Source organism: Acomys russatus, chromosome 4, assembly GCF_903995435.1.
Source record: "Acomys russatus chromosome 4, mAcoRus1.1, whole genome shotgun sequence".
NCBI lineage: Eukaryota > Metazoa > Chordata > Mammalia > Rodentia > Muridae > Acomys > Acomys russatus.
The window spans coordinates 5,544,671-5,563,596 of NC_067140.1; the positions used below are offsets into that span (position 1 = coordinate 5,544,671).

The window sequence follows — 18,926 nt, forward strand, 5'->3', positions numbered from 1 at the left end:
TTAAGTGATTTCCTAAACTGTCATCTCAGATGACCTAAGCAGCCAACATTGGGCATTCTAATCATCTAGCCCACCCATAAAAGTACTGGGTTAACATGGCAGCCCTTTGATTAGACAAGTATCAAGAACTGACTCATCTTGGTAGATTTTCTGATGTGCATCACCCTGTCCTTTGATAAGACCTTGAGTAATTGGTCAACATGACATTTCAGTATCTTTAGGGGAAGGGGGACAAGATTTTGTGTAGCCTTAACTATCCTACCTTTGTAGACCAGGCTGACCTCAAACTCACAGCAATCCGTCTGCCTCCTGAGTGCTGGGATTAAAGGCTTGCGCCACCATGCCCAGCTGATATCCTTTTCTAAACATGTTATTCATGGAAGACATTTCCCCACCAGGTCAACAGATTGAGGTCATACTTTTTATTGATACCCTGTAACCCAATGGAAGGTCCTGAAAACTGATTCCTACAGTTGACCGTACCTTAAAAGCACTGACATGACAATTTAAGAAAACACAAGGAGACAGAAACAGGAAGTGTCTGTGGCTCTTGTAGAGCCTGGATTTGTTCCATTGCTCACCCACTTTGTGGCTCAAAACCATCTATAACTGTCCTTCCTGACCAAGTCCAAACCAGTAAGAATGCATACAGTCCATATGTGCAGGCAAATGTTCACGATTACTAAAATTACTTTTATAAATATGGATTGCTTATGAATAGAGGAAGATGGTCTGAGTTTTAGGACAGCCTGATCTACAAAACAAGCTTCAGGACAGTCTACACGGAGGCCTAACCTCAAAAAAATGACTGTTGTAGCATTTAAAAGACCGGAGTGATGAAGGGACAGATGTAGTATTGCTGTTTTCAACCCACACAGGACAGTAGTTCTCATATACATTTGGAAGGCAGGAATACCAAAGAATTCAGTGTATATGGACACATTTCTACACTCTCTCAGGAACCCAAAGGCTGAGGCAATTAACACCTGCAGTTTGGGGTTAACCAGAACTAGAATGCTGAGAAACTAATTTGAAAGCAAGAGAACAAAACCAAATGAAAAAAACCACCACAACAGCCTATGCTTAAATGTGCAGCATCAAAACATTGGAAAAACGAAAAGTTTTCTTGTGGCCTTTTTCAGAGAATTTTATTTGAGTGGTTCTTACAAAGATTGTTGCAATATGAAAGTCATTTGTTTGATAGAAATATCAAGCTGTCTTGTCAAACACACTGAAGTAACCCAAAAATATATTTCAGAGCTCACAGAGCTTAAAAAGAGCAAAGATTATATGCAACCAGACAAAACCTATTTCTGCATTTCCTATCTCTTGCCCCAAATACTTTGTTCGAACTCTTACATCAACCATCTTTAGGAAATGCAGGGATCATTTTGTTTGGAATCTCAAGACACACTAAAACACACAGTATTTACAAAGAAACTTTTACAGATAACAGTAATTGAAGTTACCATCAAGAAATAGAATTTGAAATCCCCTTCTTGCCAAATGATCAAGGTAAGATGCCAAACAGCCCTTTAGCTGCCTAGAATTTTCAAACACTAAAAGGGTATTCCAGAAACCTTTGCTGAGCCATGAGCCAAATACATGAATGTGAAATATAACTGCTTTGTAAAAAGTTAGGCTTCTGTAACATTAAAACATTACCTGTCTGCCTTTATACAGAAAGCACATTTGTTCCCCTAGAGCTAGTCTATAGATCCTTAATGTAATTTTCTACATGGACATTTAAAACGGCAGAACAAGAGAACAGCTTTGCATGAAGTAGGATTTGCTAGTTAGGGAGAATGAGCACACTGCATTCCTGTTAACATTTTTATTTTTCAAGATAACAGGAGTTGTATACAAATGACAGTAGACCCTTGCCTCTTTATTTTTATCTAAATAAAAGATAACTCAAGATGAATTTAAGAAAAAAAAAAAGCTATATACATAAAGGATTATATCTTCCTTCATCGTCTACTTGGGACCAGTAGTTGTGTTGCTGTCATAGAATCAGGAAAGAGGTTGTGATAAGTTGGAAGAGGTACATAGGCCGCTGTTATCATTTTACCTGTTGACAAAAAGAAAAAAGTTGGGTCAGCCATTTTTATTTAATGATTAATCTAAACATAAAGTCTTTGTAGTTCTCACTCACCAGCAAACCACCTGCCATGCAATGCATTGACAGCAGCAATAGCTGCAGCAATAGATGGGCACTTCACATACACATTGCCCTGAAAAATATAAAAACAAAAAATGAAAACAACTCATGTACATGAACTCTCCCAAGTATACTGAGATTATATATCTTACTTCTTCTCTTTGAATTTCTCCCCATTTATCTCCCCAACTGCATATTATATTATCTACAATACTAATCAAACTTTCATAATTTTGAACTTGCCTTTGTTTTGGAGGGTGTACTGAGCTAGCACACTTTTTTTTTTCTTTTGGTTTTTCGAGACACGGTTTCTCTGTGTAGCCTTGGCCATCCTGGATTCACTTTGTAGACCAGGCTGGCCTCGAACTCACAGCGATCCACCTGCCTCTGCCTCCTGAGTGGAGCTAGCACACTTAAGTTCTTTTTAGAAATAACCATTACAAAAGCATAGTGCCTGTAAGCCTCAGCACATGAGATAGTCAACAAAAAATAGCTAAATTCATGCAAGGACTACACAAAACAATGCATTTAAAAACAAAACATAACAAACAAACAAACAAAACCAATTGGGCTGCAGAGATGGCTCAGAGGTTAAGAGCAGCACTGTCTGTTCTTCCAGAGGTGCTGGATCAATTCCCAGCAACCACATAGTGGCTCACAACCATCTATATGATCTGATGGCCTCTTCTGGTATGCAGGTGTACATGCTTTGTAGACCACGCTGCCCGTGAACTCAAGGCCGATCAGCCTGCCTCTGCCTCCCAAGTGCTGGGATTAAAGGCATGTGCGACCATGCCTGCAAGTTAAATAAGTTTTAACAGAAAAAACAACAAAAGGGGGGGAGGGGGTGTCAAAATACCTGAGCTGAATTTTTGTCAACATAAATATGAATAACTCCTCCGTGTTTATTACATTCTTCAATCACGTCATCCTTAATCTCTGTATCCCATCCAACTTCTTCTTCTCTGTAATAAAGTACCAAAAGCAATGAAATTATATTTATTCAGTAAAAAATGCTAAAGTACATTTAATTTGTATATGTAAGGGTATGTATGTTGACCCTTTACATAAGGCAGTTCAGTTTGTCCTCTACCACATGAGGACCAGGGATCCAAGTCTAGTCTTCAGACTTGATGTCGAGTACCTTTACTCACAGACCATCGTAATAATTCAGTCTCTTCCAGAAAAGCAGCCAATGACCTTTCTGCACATAACTACCTGCTTATTTATATCAACCCCCAAACTGTCACTCATAGAATCATGGCAACCACTTTAGATGCTATCTAACAAACCCTTAATCATGCATTACTTAAGACATTAAAGCACAAAACACATACAAAGACTCCATTAACGTAAAATTTCTACTATTGGATTTAATGTAAATTTTTGTGGAGATGGCTTAGCAGTTAACAGCACTTGCTGCTTTTATGTAGTACCTCAGTTAAATTGACACCAACAACATGGCTTCCTAAAATAAGAGATCTAACACTTCTGAACCTGCAGGTAGCAAACATTTACAGGCAAACACTGATACACAGAAAACAACAAGAACATCAACAATATCATCATCAACAACTGGCTGTTCTAATGGTCCTGAGTTCAACTGTCAGCAACCACATGGTGGATCATAACAATCTATAGTGAGACCAGTTGCCCACTTCTGTCATGCATGTACATATGTAGCAGAACCCTCTATAAATACTAAGTAATTTTTTTTTAAAAAGATCTATTTATTTATTATGGAAGCAGTACTATACCCTCATGTTCCCCGTAGGCCAAAAGAGGGCATCAGATCACATTATATAGATGGTTATAAGCCATCATGTGGTTGCTGGAAATTGAACTCAGGATCTCTGGGAAAACAGTGCTCTTAAACTCTGAGCCATCTCTAGCCCAAATAAGTAAAATAATTTTTTAGGCCAGGAGTGGAGGAGCATGTCTTTAATCCCAGCATTTGGGAGGCAGAGACAGGCAGATTGCTTGAGTTCGAGGCCAGCCTGGTCTACAAAGTGAGTCCAGGACAGCCAAGGCTACAGGGAGAGATTCTGTCTTGAAGGAAATAAAAACATTCTAGTATTTGGATTATAAAAGAAATTTCAAAAAGGAAAGGTAGTACACAAAGGTAAACTGACAGGTTGAAAGCCTGCATGGACTACATAGCTACTGATGGATCACAAAGCTATCCCTGATAACTACCTGAGATACTGTCAGGAGTAGAAATGACTGGTGATCATTATCAGTGGCATAACTGCCTGGTAAGAGGTACCCTAGGTTTAAACACCAGTACAAGTAGTAAATGGGACAGAGTAGATAGATTAGTGACCAAAGATACTTGTACCCAGGTTCAGTTGCCAGCACACAACCATCCTTAAAGACCTCTGCGGACACAGATGTGATATATATATAAACATATACATATATATGTATATGTATAAAAACACACATGCAGGCAAAAACAAGACAAAAATAAAAACTGGTATGCATCCTCTATAGAAAAACAAACACAAAATTGGAGTTAAAGTGGTGGTACAAGACTAGTGATAGAAGCATGCTTACGTTTGAGGGTTAAACATGTTGGAGAGTTGGAAACACTGTGTTGCAAGTGGTTGAACAGATGCAGCTGCAGCTAAAGCTGAGGCTAAAAAGAGAAGAAGAAAAATTAGCTTCATGGAAAATTTGTAAATATCCTTGGCAATTACTAAAATCACCCTTTCTAACTGTGGAGAAGATATTTTTCCAATCACCTTCTTCAACATAAAATAAACAAATTTCTCATGTTATCATAATATATCAGTTAAGCAAGAGTGCCTACCTTAAATCATATTTAGTTTAACTTATAATAGACAACACAATTGTATAAACACTCAAGTACTATTTAGAGAATGAGAAAGGGAAACACTGTACAGTCGTTTCATACAGATGCAAATAAATTTCCCTAGAAATTTCAGGAGCTGGGTTATGTTTGTGTTGCACACATCAAGCTTTGAGCGTCACCCAGCATGGTAGTAACTGGGTGTGCCTATAACCTGAGTCTGAGAAAGGTAGAGGCAAGAGGATCAAAAGCTCAAAATCATTGAGGTCAACATAGGTTACACGGCAATACATGCAACCCATTCTTTTACAAAAACCATACTTAACGTGAAAAGGGGAGATAGGAGGAGCTCAGAATTGTAAATCTACCCAGGTACAATGTTTTAGGTTAGCCAGGATTAACAGACAGAAAGAGGCTTGCCCTCAAACCAGACCGATGAGGGCTGGAAAGACACACGGGCCAGACTAATCTATTTCTAAAAACAATGAACCACATTCAAACACCACCACATAATTCCAGAAAAAAGGTAAAATGGAAGAATTAATTTAACAGTGAAATGATAGGAATGATAAAAAATATACTTTTAGGAAAGCCTAAATAAAACAACACCCTTCTATTTTTCTTCTCTTGCTGTTTTTTTTTCTCCCCCTTTAACCAGAAATATATAGGTGTGCTGTGTTTTGTTTTTGGTTTTTCAAGACAGAGTTACTCTGTGTAACAGCCCTGGTAGTCCTCTTCTAGTTTGTAGACCAGGCTGGCCTCCAACTCACAGAGATTTGCCTGCTTCTGCCTCTCAAGTGTGGGGATTAAAAGTGTGTGCCACCAGGCCTGGCCCAGCTGTGTTCTTTTAAAGATACATTAACAATGGCAGTGGTGGCTCACTTTCTTTAGTCTAAGCCAGGTATCTCTGAGTTCATTGCCAGTCTGTCTTACAAAGTGAGTACAAGACAGATAGGGATTATTATACAGAGAAACACGGTCTTGAAAAACCAAAGGTAAGTAAATATAGAGAATTTTAAAGGATTTTTAAAATCCTGTATTAAGTGCTCGATACAACTCGGCAACATCTACATCCCCTGTGTTTTGCCTAGAAGCCTATCTACCACTGGTACGTGTTGCCCTCAGGCCAGAATAATATGTCATATACCCTGAACTTTGCTAAATACTTTTATGAATTGTCATGCAAATGCAGAGACCAAACCTGAATCTTGAAGCAAGTGCCTCAAGTGCTCTAAACCAAGAAGCAATCTCAAGTTTCTTTTCAATATATGAGCTGTAATATGATTAACTTTTTAAAAGACAGGAGGAAGTATCCAAGAAAAAATAAAGTAACATTTTAAATGATTTCTCACTTGACAATACACAACACCAAAAGAGTAGCGCATCTATGGTATGAATATTGCAATTTAAAAGCATTGTGCACTGTAACAGTCAACATTAAATTATATACACATCTGTATATAATTAAATGTTTTTTGACGTTAGGAACTGCAATGGTTTTCTATTTGGTGTTCTTTAGGTTTGGGTTTTTTTTGTTCTTGAGACAGGATCTGATGTAGCTCCAATTTTCACAGAATTACCAAAGATACAACTGTTATAGAACTCACCGTAGTCATATTTTTTGACCAAATCCCATTCCAATGCTTAACAATAAAAAGCTAAGGATAAAATAATACATTAAAAAATAGAAATAATTGAAATGAATAATCACCTAAGGAAGTATCAGACAAATCTCACTGGAGAAAACTTTAGGGCTATGCATGAAATACCACATTAAAAAATCATGCTGATCTATCTGGGCAGTGATGGAGCATGCCTTTGGTCCCAGCACTGGGGTGGCAGAGCTAGTTGCATCTCTGTGCGTCTGCGGCCACTCTGGTCTATATAGCAAGTTCCAGCAGAAACAAGACTGCATAGAGAACCAGTCTCAAAAAACCAAAGACATCAGGGAAGAATTATAAGTGCTTTTCCTTCTTTAGTACTTCCTTCAAAGAAAAAGGTAGCAGTGCTTTAACCACTGACCCAATTATACAATCCCAAGTAAATTTTTGTCTTTTTTTTTTTTTTTTTTTTTTTTTTTTGAGACAGGGTTCTTTTCCCCAGAGATTTGAGAAGTTTTTTCTCATATTTTCTTCTATGAACAAATGTTATCTGGCATTGGCTAAGAGGTAATAAACCCCAGCTAGCTACTTATGAACCTAAGGAAGAACCTGCTTAAAAAATACAACATAGGTCAGGCTTGGTGACACATGCCTTTAATCCCCGGCTGGTGGATTTCTTTGAATTCCAGGCCAGCCTGGTCTACAAAGTGAGCCAAGGACAGCCAAGTCTACAGAACCCTGTCTTGAAAAACCAAAACCAAAACAAAAAATAACCCGCCACCACCACAACAACATAAAAGTAAAATACAACAAAAATATAACAAGCCCAATGAATACAATTAAAGAGGCCCAGCTCAAGGATTGAGAGTAAACAGATCTGTGTAACAAACCAGTCTGCTCTACAGAGTTGAGGTCAGAGTTACATAGTGGGGACCCTGTCTCAAAAATCAAAGAAGTATGCATAATTAAAAAGCTTTTTGTTTGTCTAGATAGTGTGTTTCTGTGTTGCAGCCTTGCCTGTTCTGCACTCACTTTGTCGAACAGGCTGTCCTCCAATTCAGAGATCTACCTGCATCTGCCTCCGAGTGTTGGGATTAAAGGAATATGTCAATGTGTCACCACACCCAGTTATAACTAAAAAATTAAGAAAGCAGCCGAGGGGAACTACAAATCAAGAGAATTACAAAAGGATTTTTCTAGCTCAAACTTTGTAGCATGCAGATGAGTAATGAAATCTTCTATTGTTCCCTTCAGATAAACCTGTTAATCATTAAACAAACCGTAAAAAGATGGCATTTTCTTAAAGAAACTTAAAATACATTTAATTCTCATCTAAAATATGAGAAAGTCACTGTCAAATGGCCACTTCACATGTAATTTAGAACAATTTATAGCTGTATTATTGGCGATATACCACAGGCAGTACAAACTAATATGTTTAACATTATCAAACAAGACAATCTACACAGAATTCTAAACGTAAGTAAACTTTCAAAGAGATTTAATTATTAATAAATTTTATATATATTAGTGCTCTGTCTTTTATACATAACAGAAGAGGGAATTAAACTCACTCTATATTTTACTTTCCAAGTCTGGCCTGGTAAAATAATGGTAATAGTTCACTTCCTTTTATCTAAACTTTACACTTATATAAAAACATGAATGAAATCTAAGACTGAGTATCGAGTCTTCCTTTTTTAGGTGTCAAGAACAGAGTACTAAGCATGCATGGCCAGTACTGTACTAGGGGGTCAGAAAACTAAACCTAAGACTGTAATATTCAAGCAATCCACAACAAAAATAACCACAGACAATTTTATATTCTTTGACTGTTAATTCATTGTTATTTTTTAATTCATTACAATGCACAGCAAACTATATCCCAACCTCAGTTAACAAATTATATCTTTGTATATTCAACTATATTTAAAAGACAAAAAAGCTGAAAAATATAAGTAACTCACCTTCAGTCTGTTGGGAAAGTCGTGTTTGCAAATCTATAACAAAAGAGAATTCTACAGCTCAGTGCAGGAACAATGAAGAGCCTCAACTAACAGGGTAAATGTCAGGAAAGTATTAATAAAAGAGGACTTCAGTAGCAGGGTTTATTAAAATAAACTTAGTAAAACCTGGCAGCAAGACCTCCTTCCCCATTCCTCATTGACAAGGCTTTGGGGCCTGTTGTTCCCTCTTGTCCTAGAAAGTTCTTCACCTTTCCACCTACTCCTAGTACATTCCTCCCTATCTGTCATACACAGTGTTCCATTGATACCACAGTTAGGAATAATGGGAAATGGGGAAAGGGGAGCAAACCAGTAAAAAAAAATGTGAAAAACCCTGATTGAGAATTCAATTCCAAGTACTTGGATAATAAAATTTTGTAATTAACGGTAGTAAGAATTCAGTATATCATAAGGTTATTATTAAAACTGTAGCCGCAGCAGCCACAAACACTGAATAGCTAGGACTGTGTTCATTGGTTAGCATTAACCAGAGAAACACCCATTTCAACTTGGAACTTAATTTTATCAGATTGACAATTTAATCAATGTTGGTTCAATTACCTACAGTAAAAATTACTATGTCTATACAGGAAGGCATATTAAACAAATCTGTCAAGTAAATAAAATTTGCATGAGAGGGAAACAAACTCAGTAACAGGTAGGGTCCAAGTATTTTATGCTAAGAAATCATAGGGCAGAGGCAAGCAACACTGTATTGATGTCAACCTGATCTATACAACAATGAATTTCAGAACAGACAGTACAACATCCTAGTGAGACTTTGTCTCTCAAATAAAAATCAAGCTCCTGTATTGCTGTAAAGCTATCATAGCTAATAAACAATGAAGCTCAATATGGAACGTGAAAAAAGCATAAGAAATATATAAGGAAATTTCAAGTACTGCAATTATTGTGTTAAAAGAGCCGGCCCCATCCGGGGTGGGTTGGGGTGAACCCAGGAAACACAAGGTTGAAGGATAGCTCTGAATTGGGGGATACAGAATGAGACAAAGGCCAAACAGAGATATCCAGTAGCATCCTGCCTCAGCAATGAGAATCTGTATATAATACTAGTACAGAAATGAGCAGGCTGCCATCCTGACTGCCTCATTAGATCTCTGAAACACGTATATGTAGGATAGAGCAACATATAAATTGGCCTTTAACTTCCACACATGGGCAGAGGCATAAGAAAGCATTTTACATAAAATTTCAAAAATGCAATTAAAACAAATAGAGATAATCTCCACTCAAGTGATTTCTATTTAAATACATCCTGGCTGACTGTGCTTGGATGAATGTCTGGAATGGAACACATGTGTTCCTATTACCTTCAGGGTTGGAAGGCGGCATCAGATCCCTGGAATAGGAGTTATAGATAGCTGTGGGAATGCCTGAACTAGAACCTGGGACCCATGCAAGAGTAGCCAGTGAAGTTGAGCATGGTGGTGCCTTGAAAAAACAAAAAAGAGTAGCCAGTGTTCTTTACCCCTTAAACCCATTATTATATTTCCCCCACCATCTAAGAGTTTTGGTAATAACCACTAGGACAAATCATCCAAATATGACTTGTTATTAAACTAAGAGAATTAACAGTGCGAAGGCTTTGGGGGACGGACGGACAGGGGGTGTCAAGAGAGGGTCTCTCTGTGTAGCCTTGGCTGACCTGGATTTGCTTTGTAGAACAGGCTGGCCTCAAACTCAAGAGATCCACCTGCCTGGATTGCCCAAATGGCTGAAGATATAGGTGTGTGTCACTGCACCTAGAGGGAGGTCAGAGTGGCCTGGAATTCATTGTCCTAGGACAGTATACTAATTTTGCCAACTTACGTGGATTATAGAGTGAGAAGACCTTGCCTAATCTTAACTCCCTCACTTCTCCTGTAAATATCTTCATATTGGCTGCGGTTCTCAACCTGTGGGTCACACCACTTTAGGGACTTGAACTTAAAACACGATTTGTAACAGTAGCAAAATTATAGTTATGAAGCAGCAATGAAAACAATTTTCTGGTTGGGGGTCAGCACAGCATGAAAACTGCACTAAAGGGCCACAGTGCTAGAAAAGCTGAGAACACTACTCTAGTGGGATGATTGCCTACAACATGGTGGCCCCCCACCCCTTTTTAAACAAATTGACCTTGAAAGATGAAAAGAACTTAGAAAGAATCAAAGTCTTGTTCTACATTGTCCTGGCTATCTTGCAGTTTACTCTGTAGAGCAGGTAGGCTCTGTCTCCCTCCCAAGATGTACGCTTCCCAACTTGGAACATTACATTACTTTTTGCAGTTTTTCAAGACAGGGTTTCTCTATATGGACCTTGCTGTACTTGAAAGGACTGAAAAACCTCACCTGTATCTGCCTGACTCTGACCATCAAGTGCTAGGATTACGGACATGCACCCTCCACATGCCCATCATTATCTTTTAAATAATAAGTCTGATCTTTATGTGTAGACATTTATGACGTGTGTGTTGTTGCTTTCAGCGGGTGTGGATCATCAAGAATGAGAGTAAAAGGTAACTGAGCTGATCCTTGAGTTTGCTGGTAATTGAACAGAAATGCTTTAGAAGCAACTTAAATCATCTTAACACCAGTACTATAGGTTATTTCTCAAATTTAAGTTCACTTCAATTACAAAAAGCACCATGAGGCACTCAGGAGGCAGAGACAGGCAGATTGGTCTGAGTTCGAGGCCAGGCTGGTCTACAAAGTGAGTCCAGGACAGTCAAGGCTACACAGGGAGACCCTGTCTTGTCAAAAACGGAAAAGAGAGAGAGAGAGAGAGAGAGAGAGAGAGAGAGAGAGAGAGAGAGAGAGAGAGAGAGAGAAAACAGTATGTTGTCAGTGATTAACACCAGTTTTTTTAATGTTGAAAAGCAAAACTCAGGTAATGGATAGTTTTGGGAGTATAAGTTGCTTCCAGCCAAAGGTCTCACAATGATCAGTTGTATCAGTAGAAATTCCTCAACACTTGTGGCACAAAATAAACATTTAAAAAAGGGGTGTCACTCTGCAGTCCAGTCTGGCATAGAAATTATAGTAATGTTGCCTGATCTTCCCCAAGTTGGAATTTCAGGGACTTTATCATATCATATATTGTATTTAGTTCTAGTCATGACATCTCAAAATCAAACATTACCTTAGCTCCTAGATTTATGACTATTTAACTTGTTTCAGTAAGAATTTTATCTGTTTGTCTGCAAAAAGTATCACAGCTAGATGTGCCAGTACTAGATTTATTAGATGGTTCTGAGCACACAAGCAGAAAGAGCTGTAATTGGGCTGAAATAAAAGCTAAATTGCTTGTAGCTTTCCATGTGCTACTGGTAATGGAACAATTTAAGCAAAACTAAATTCTAGTTAACTCTGGGCATTTTCTAAACATTAATGGTAATGATTGAAACTACACGTGAGATGTTTCTATACTCTCTTAGGGCATTCTGGCTAGTATACAGTTATATACTAAACCTACATTTATTTACAATCATTAAGATTCAAGAAGTACTTAATGAATTGAATTCTCAGTTAGTCCTTTGAAATGCAAAGAAATTTGGCATATTTTCGAATTAGGTGAAAAAATGATTTCAAATTAGAAAAGATTCAATTCCTACCTGCCACAGCACCAAATGCCAAAGAGCCACTCATCTGTAAAGCTTGCTGTGCTGCTGGTGGAATCTGCAAACCTGTACCTGTGAAAGAATGTGTCTTCAAGTTTTTAACGAGATTTGGGGATGCCACCAAAATTGTTCTGCATTAAAAGACCTTAATATCACCAAGGCTGATAACCCGCAATCTTTGGTACACATATGGGTAAAACTTACTACCCACAAGTGATACTCTGACATCTACCCCATGTTGTATCATTAGTACACCCTTAAAATAAAGGAAATAACTCTAAAAAGCCAAGGTAAAATAATTACAACTTACTGAGTCTGATATATACAAACCAAAACAATGGCATTAAAACTTCAATAATAATGTACTAAGTAATCCTATCGATAAAATGACCCGTAAAACAAGACTTTCATTTTGTAGTTTGCAAGGTTACCTTTCTTTTTCACCACTATACCCATGATAAATCAGTAACACTATTAAAAACATACCCTCTGCAAGTCTCGCCATTAACTGGAGACGACCAGTTGTTCCCAAGTCAATTCCAGTCCTTTCTAGTTCATCGCTGTCCAAAAATGAACTAGCACTAGAAGCATCAGTTCGTTCAGTAACATGACCAACTTTCATTGGCCTTCCAGCTAGTTCAAATCCATTAAGCTGTTCCAAAGCTTTCTTGGCACATTCTGAGTCAGAAAACTAAAATGGACAACAGATATTTGAGTAATTTGCATTTATTTCACTGTAGACAAATAGTAACTTCATAAATCTTATCCTGATAAAGTACAAAAAAAAAAATCTAACAAATTTTGCAGATGAAGAAATAAAATAGCTTAATGATAATGAATTTCTAACTTTAATTTTTAGGCAGTTTCACTATGTAACATTCTGGAACTCACTAGGTAGACTGAGCTAGTCCTGAACACCTTAATAGCACCCTACCTCACAACATCCCAATTGCGTGGGATTAAAGGTGTGGCAACAGGCTGGATGTGGTGGTGCATGCCTCTAATCCCAGCCCTTGGGAGTCAGAGCCAGGTCTCTCTCTCTCTGTGTAGTCCTGGACTTGCTTTATATACCAGCCTGGCCTTGAACTCACAGCAATCTACCTGCCTCTACTACCATACCTGGCTTCGCATCTCTTTCCAACTCCAAATAATGTCTTAAGGTCCCATACTTTAAGTGTTACCCCTTTTGAAAAACATAAAACTAGGCTCTATTTTCTTTCCAGATTTCATAGGACGATTCTTGTAGCCTCAAGGTATACTATAAGACTTTCCTCATTCAAATTAATGTTGCTAGGGATTAGAGTACTTGCTACTCTGGTTCCAAAGAACCTGAGTTCAGGTTACAGAACCCAGCTCTAGTTCCAAACCCAGGTAATTGAAAACACTATACTAATTAAACTAGAAAACGCTTAAAGCCAGAACACTAAGGGCTGTTATAAATCTGTCTTAAAACAAAACAAACAAAAAACCCATAAATGTTTAAAAAAAAAAAGAGGAAGGAAAAAAGACCCTCTAATTCTTGGCCCTTTATCAATGTTGAGATGCAGAAAAAGACACCTAGTAGAGTAACCATGGTTAGCAATCCAAGCAAAGTCAAGAAGATCAGGATTCCAAAGCCATGAACAATACAAAAAGAGCTAAAGGAGCCAAGCCTGCAAGCACATGCCTTCAATACTGATTTTCAGTAGGATGAAATTATGTTATCCAAGTTCAAGCCAGCTAACATATAAAAGGAGTTCTAGGGCTGCAGAGACAGATCTGTACCCTAAATTTTAAAAAAGCAAGAAAATAATTAAGTGTGTTGATCGCTTGAGTTGAGAATCTGCCTTAGAAAAACAACAACAAGCCCCCCCCCCACTTGTAGCCCAAAACACAAAGAACAATTAGGCTCACAAGCAAAAACCAAGAAAGTGAAACTGAAAATTGCTTCCATGTTACATAATTTTTTTTCATTCTTTGTGATTTTATTTCTTGCCTTCAAGCATAATATTAAAATTTTCTTTTAAGTGGTGGGTCTTATCTATTCCACTTTCAAGTTTGGCAAATGCCAATTCTTGAAATGATACCACCAAGGACCTTTATGGGTCAATGACCTGAAGCCCCCTTTGCCTGGCTATATCTTCACTATACTATGTGGCTACTTTACTAGACCCCATTCCAAACTAACCTGTCCATGGCTTCCACATTATTTTGCCATGTTTTCAGATAAAATGTGTCTGACCTTTACTCACCAAATATACAAACATTATAAAGTTTTAAGTAACTGCTCAAGGCTATTCTGGTGGAACACATCTTAAATACAGCCAGTTGGGAGGCAGAGGCTTTTTATTTTTATTCCTTCTCAGGCTTGTCTGCACAGCCAATCCCTGGTGCCACATGTTAATAAATAAATGTATCTACTGCAGGGTCTTTAAATGCTTAATTTGTACAGACACCCACCACGTATCTGAAAACTGAAACTATTTGAATTGTGTCCGAAAATTACTAAGAAACAAAGACAAAGCAAACAAGAAGGAAAGAGCAGTGAGACAGCAGCCCACGCAGACACTACTCAAACTTATTGGAAACCTGGGCTTGGTGCCTCAACAAGGATGCAATAGTTTATGAAGGTAGACCGTTTTACAATATTCATGTTAACAGTTCAAAAGCTCAGTAGATAACTCTGGTTAGACAATGAAACCTGATTTACTGAGACAAATCAGGGACCTGGCTGTACCACATGAGCTTTTCTAACAATGCGAGATATGGTAGTTTACGCTTTAATTCTAGGACTAGAAGCTAGAATAGCAGTATTGGACAGTTACAATCTCATAGATATTCACTCTAAGTAGTAAGAATGTGCATAATTAGCCTGGCACTGGAGTGGGTGCCCCACTGAGGATTTGGAGCAAGCCTGGTATACCAGGAGAGTTACACTGAGAGACAATGTCTTAAATATATATACACTCCACTTCCAGGAGAATCTGACACTCGTTTGCACACACCAAAACAGACAAAGGACACACTAGAAAGAACTGTGTCTGTATATGAAATCACTTGGAAATACTAACTCTTCATTCTTGGTAATTACTAACCCACAAATGTTGCTTGATGTTATAGAAGACAACTACTTACGGTAATGAATCCATATCCCTTAGATCGGCCGGTTTCACTATCCATCATGAGCTGAATACTTTCGATCTAAAATTTAAAGGCATTAGATGAAATTATTCTTTAAGCTATAGTGTAAAAAATATACAGAATATACTTAACCATATCCCCTAGCCTTCAAAAGAAGGAAAAACATTACAACTGTTCTTTAAAAATAAATTTTGTTAAGGCCTAGGAATTATTAGGGCTTCTGCACTTTGCTGGGACTGGTGGTGTGCACCAGTTATCCCAGCACTCTACATAGACCGAGACAGAAGATGTCTGTGAGTTCAAGGAAAGGCTGGTGTACAAATTGAGTGCAGGACAGCCAAGGTTGTCTTGAAAAACAACAACAATATCAAATTAAAAGCAATTGCCCTTTGGCAGAGAATGGTCTATAGAGTCAGAAAAAGAAAGCACTAAATTTACCCTTCCGAAAGGCTCAAAGATCCCCCGAAGCATATCTTCAGTTATGTTAAAGTGTAACGAGCCCACATAGAGCCTCATAGGTCCAGCACTTCCCTTTTGTAAATTATTTGCCATTGCAGCAGCTCTGTTTTTTTCTGCCTGTAAATAAAATACATATCAAACACTAATATATACCAAGTATATGTTCAACAACAAATGAGGCATAACATAGAAAAACTGTGCCCTACAAATCTATTTAAAGGAATCTTGAAAAATAGAAAAAGATCTAGAATTGTGGATAAAAAGATTTTTGGGGGGCTGGAGAGATGGCTCGGTGGTTAAGAGGTCTGGCTGCTCTTCCAGAGTTCCTTAGTTCAATTCCCAGCACCCATGTGGAAGCTCACACTGTCTGTAACTCCAGTTCCAGAGGATCCGACACACTCTCACAGGCAAAACACCAAGGCAAACACAAAAAAAAAAAAAAAAAGATTCTTTTTGGGTCCCAAAAATTTTTACAGAGAAAGGATGGTGGTGAGAGCTATCCACATTAATGGCATTAAATTGCAATACTAAACTCAAGAGAAAAGTGTACATTATGCAAACGCTCTACCAGAAAGCTATATATCCCGTGACTCTAAGCTGTGTAGTGAATAGCTGTGTCAGATGTTGTATTTTTACCATTTTAATGAGGTTTTGAGGAATACGCCAACTATATTCCTCATTTCATGAAATTATAAATAAAAATTAAAACAAACCATAGGAAGTTGCCTTGTGCTATCACAAGATAAACACAAAAATTAGATTCTTCACTGGATATTTGTAAATATATTCATTAACGCATACCAAACTATAAGTTGAGAAACTTACAAGCCATTAACTTAGTAATAATAACTGCTGAGGCAACTCTAAACCCTAGGTAAGAATTTTTACTTTGGTAAGAAACTGCTATGTATAGACTGGTACTTACCCATGGACCTGTACTACTCTGTAAGACTTACAAGGATGTAAACAACCATCTCACTGATTTGCCTTTTCCCATTAATTCTATGAATAAATTTAACTATTAGGTCTATTATATAGTTAATATTTATTCTAGGTATCTCAACAATCCTCATGTCTAACACTAACTGCGGACATTGGCATGCATGGTGGCACACACCCTAATCCATGCACTGGGGAGACAGAGGGAGGCGTATCAATTTGAGTTGAAGGCCAACCTGGTCTACAAAGTTCGTTCAGGACAGCCAAAGTCACACAGAGAAACCCTGTCTTGAAAAACCAAGCAAAGAAACAAAAGTTACCTGTGATGCCTGTACTATGATTGGCACTCCTAAAACTCGTTGGCCAGTTAATCCGATTGCTAGAGGCACTGAACTAACATCAACAAATTCCACATAGGCAATTCCTTTGGAACGTCTTGAATTTCTATCAGAAATCATCCTCACATCTCGAACCTAAAATGAGAAGGGCAATGTTTACAATTCTGTAACCAAATAATACAGAAGCACACACATAATTATTTTAACATATAAAAGATATTTTTCATCAGAAATATTGTCTCAATACAAGTCTCTGATTCTTTTAACTCCATTGTGTAGACCTTGCTGGCATGAAAGTCACATTAATCTATACATCAGCCTCTAAAGCACAAAGACTAAATGTCAGTACAGGAGTCAGAGTATAGGCACGTCTCTAATTCAGGCACTAATGACGCAGAAGCAGGTGGTTCTTTGTTTCAGGCCAGCCTGCACTACACAGCGATACTGAAAAATCAATAATAACCAGGTGTGGTTGCAAGTTCCTATATTGGCAGCAATCAGCTGTCTTTGGGTTTTTTTGTTTTGTTTTGTGTTCGAGATACGGATTCTCTGTGTAGCCTTGGCTGTCCTGGCCTCCCTTTGTAAACCAGGCTGAAATTCTGCCGGCTCTGCCTCCAGAGTGCCACCACACCCGGCTATTTTTAACTCTTACAGAAATATGCAATTTGTTAGTGAAATTTATCAACAGGTAAAGGTGCTTTAACAAGAAAGGAAAATTGCCTATTTCTGTAATTCTTGGTTATCTTCCATATGTCAAGCTTAGTCTCTATTGCTAAGGAGACAAGCACAATGTATGGAAGTAAGACTTGGAGGAACTCAGCTGTAACTGACCTGGAAGCTCTTCCCTGAGGACTAGCTCTCTTAGCACTGGAGGGGGCTTAAACAAGCTGCCAAGGGAGAAAAGCAATCAATAGGCCTACCCTGCTGTGATACTACAAAACACAATGTTGATTACAGGAAGATTTCCAAACTGTGCAATGTGGCACTTTTCTATCAAGGATTAACAAATAAACAATTGTCTAATTTTAAAGTTATAGCTGACTGAATAAGAGAAATCATTATCTATTCCTGTACTGTATACCTACTAAACTTCCCATGCCTGTTGAGACCATAGACCATAGTATATAACTTCGTACTGTCACTTTTCCAAAGCAGTGCAACTTCAGAGAAAAATGTAAATATTTATCCTTATACACCAGTAAGTGTACTTAGCCTCATCTCTGATCAAAGCAGCTTTTGCAGCAAATAAAGACCTTTTCAGAAAGCACCACTGGTTCAAATATAGAGATTGCATAGCTGGCCATAGAGCCCCATTGATTTATCTACAACTACCATCTATACCCAAAACCTAGAGGCCATTAAGAGAGAAAAATAATAAAGATTTTAGGAGTTCGAGCCGGGCTTGGTGGCAAAAGCCTTTAGTCCCAGTACTCGTGAGGAAGCAGATCTCTTGTTAGTTCAAGTCCAGCCTAGTATACAAAGTGAGTCCAGGAATGTCAGTGCTATTACAGAGAAACCCTGTCTCCAAAAAAGAGTCATCTATATATTACAGAAATGCTGTATTCATGAAATTATCAACAATACAGTATAGTAGACATACTAAGCAAAGTAGATGGGGTACAAGCAGTCTTCACCATGTAAGAACCTAACTACTTATCCAATACTAAGTCATTATACATATACAAGGACTATGAAATGGTCTTAGCACATTGACACACAAAGTGTTTAATAATATAGCAATTAAAGAAAAAATTAAATAATATAATATTTTTTACTATAACCTGCCAAAGACACACAAATTTGAACCGTTGTTTTTTTGTTTTGGTTTCTTAATTTTTGTAGTTGTTTTCAATACACAATTTTCTGTGTGG

The 18,926-nt window shown here is 37.8% G+C and overlaps 1 protein-coding gene across 4 annotated transcripts in view; it reads right to left on the reverse strand.

Moving 5' to 3' along the window:
* Positions 1-1,121: 1,121 nt before the first annotated feature.
* Rbm39 (RNA binding motif protein 39) overlaps positions 1,122-18,926 on the reverse strand; it is a 31,837-nt gene continuing 14,032 nt past the window's right edge. For 2 of the 4 annotated variants that reach the window (XM_051143630.1, XM_051143629.1), the window contains exons 7-16: positions 17,038-17,190; positions 15,758-15,895; positions 15,314-15,379; positions 12,686-12,890; positions 12,194-12,271; positions 8,542-8,574; positions 4,718-4,799; positions 3,021-3,126; positions 2,156-2,234; positions 1,122-2,071 (exon numbers count right to left, since the gene is read on the reverse strand). In XM_051143630.1, the coding sequence (XP_050999587.1) occupies positions 1,971-2,071; positions 2,156-2,234; positions 3,021-3,126; positions 4,718-4,799; positions 8,542-8,574; positions 12,194-12,271; positions 12,686-12,890; positions 15,314-15,379; positions 15,758-15,895; positions 17,038-17,190 (1,041 nt within the window). In that variant the 3' untranslated portion in view covers positions 1,122-1,970. Of the gene's footprint in view, positions 2,072-2,155; positions 2,235-3,020; positions 3,127-4,717; positions 4,800-8,541; positions 8,593-12,193; positions 12,272-12,685; positions 12,891-15,313; positions 15,380-15,757; positions 15,896-17,037; positions 17,191-18,926 lie in introns of all 4 variants that reach the window. The other 2 variants (XM_051143628.1, XM_051143626.1) reach the window with 1 other exon arrangement.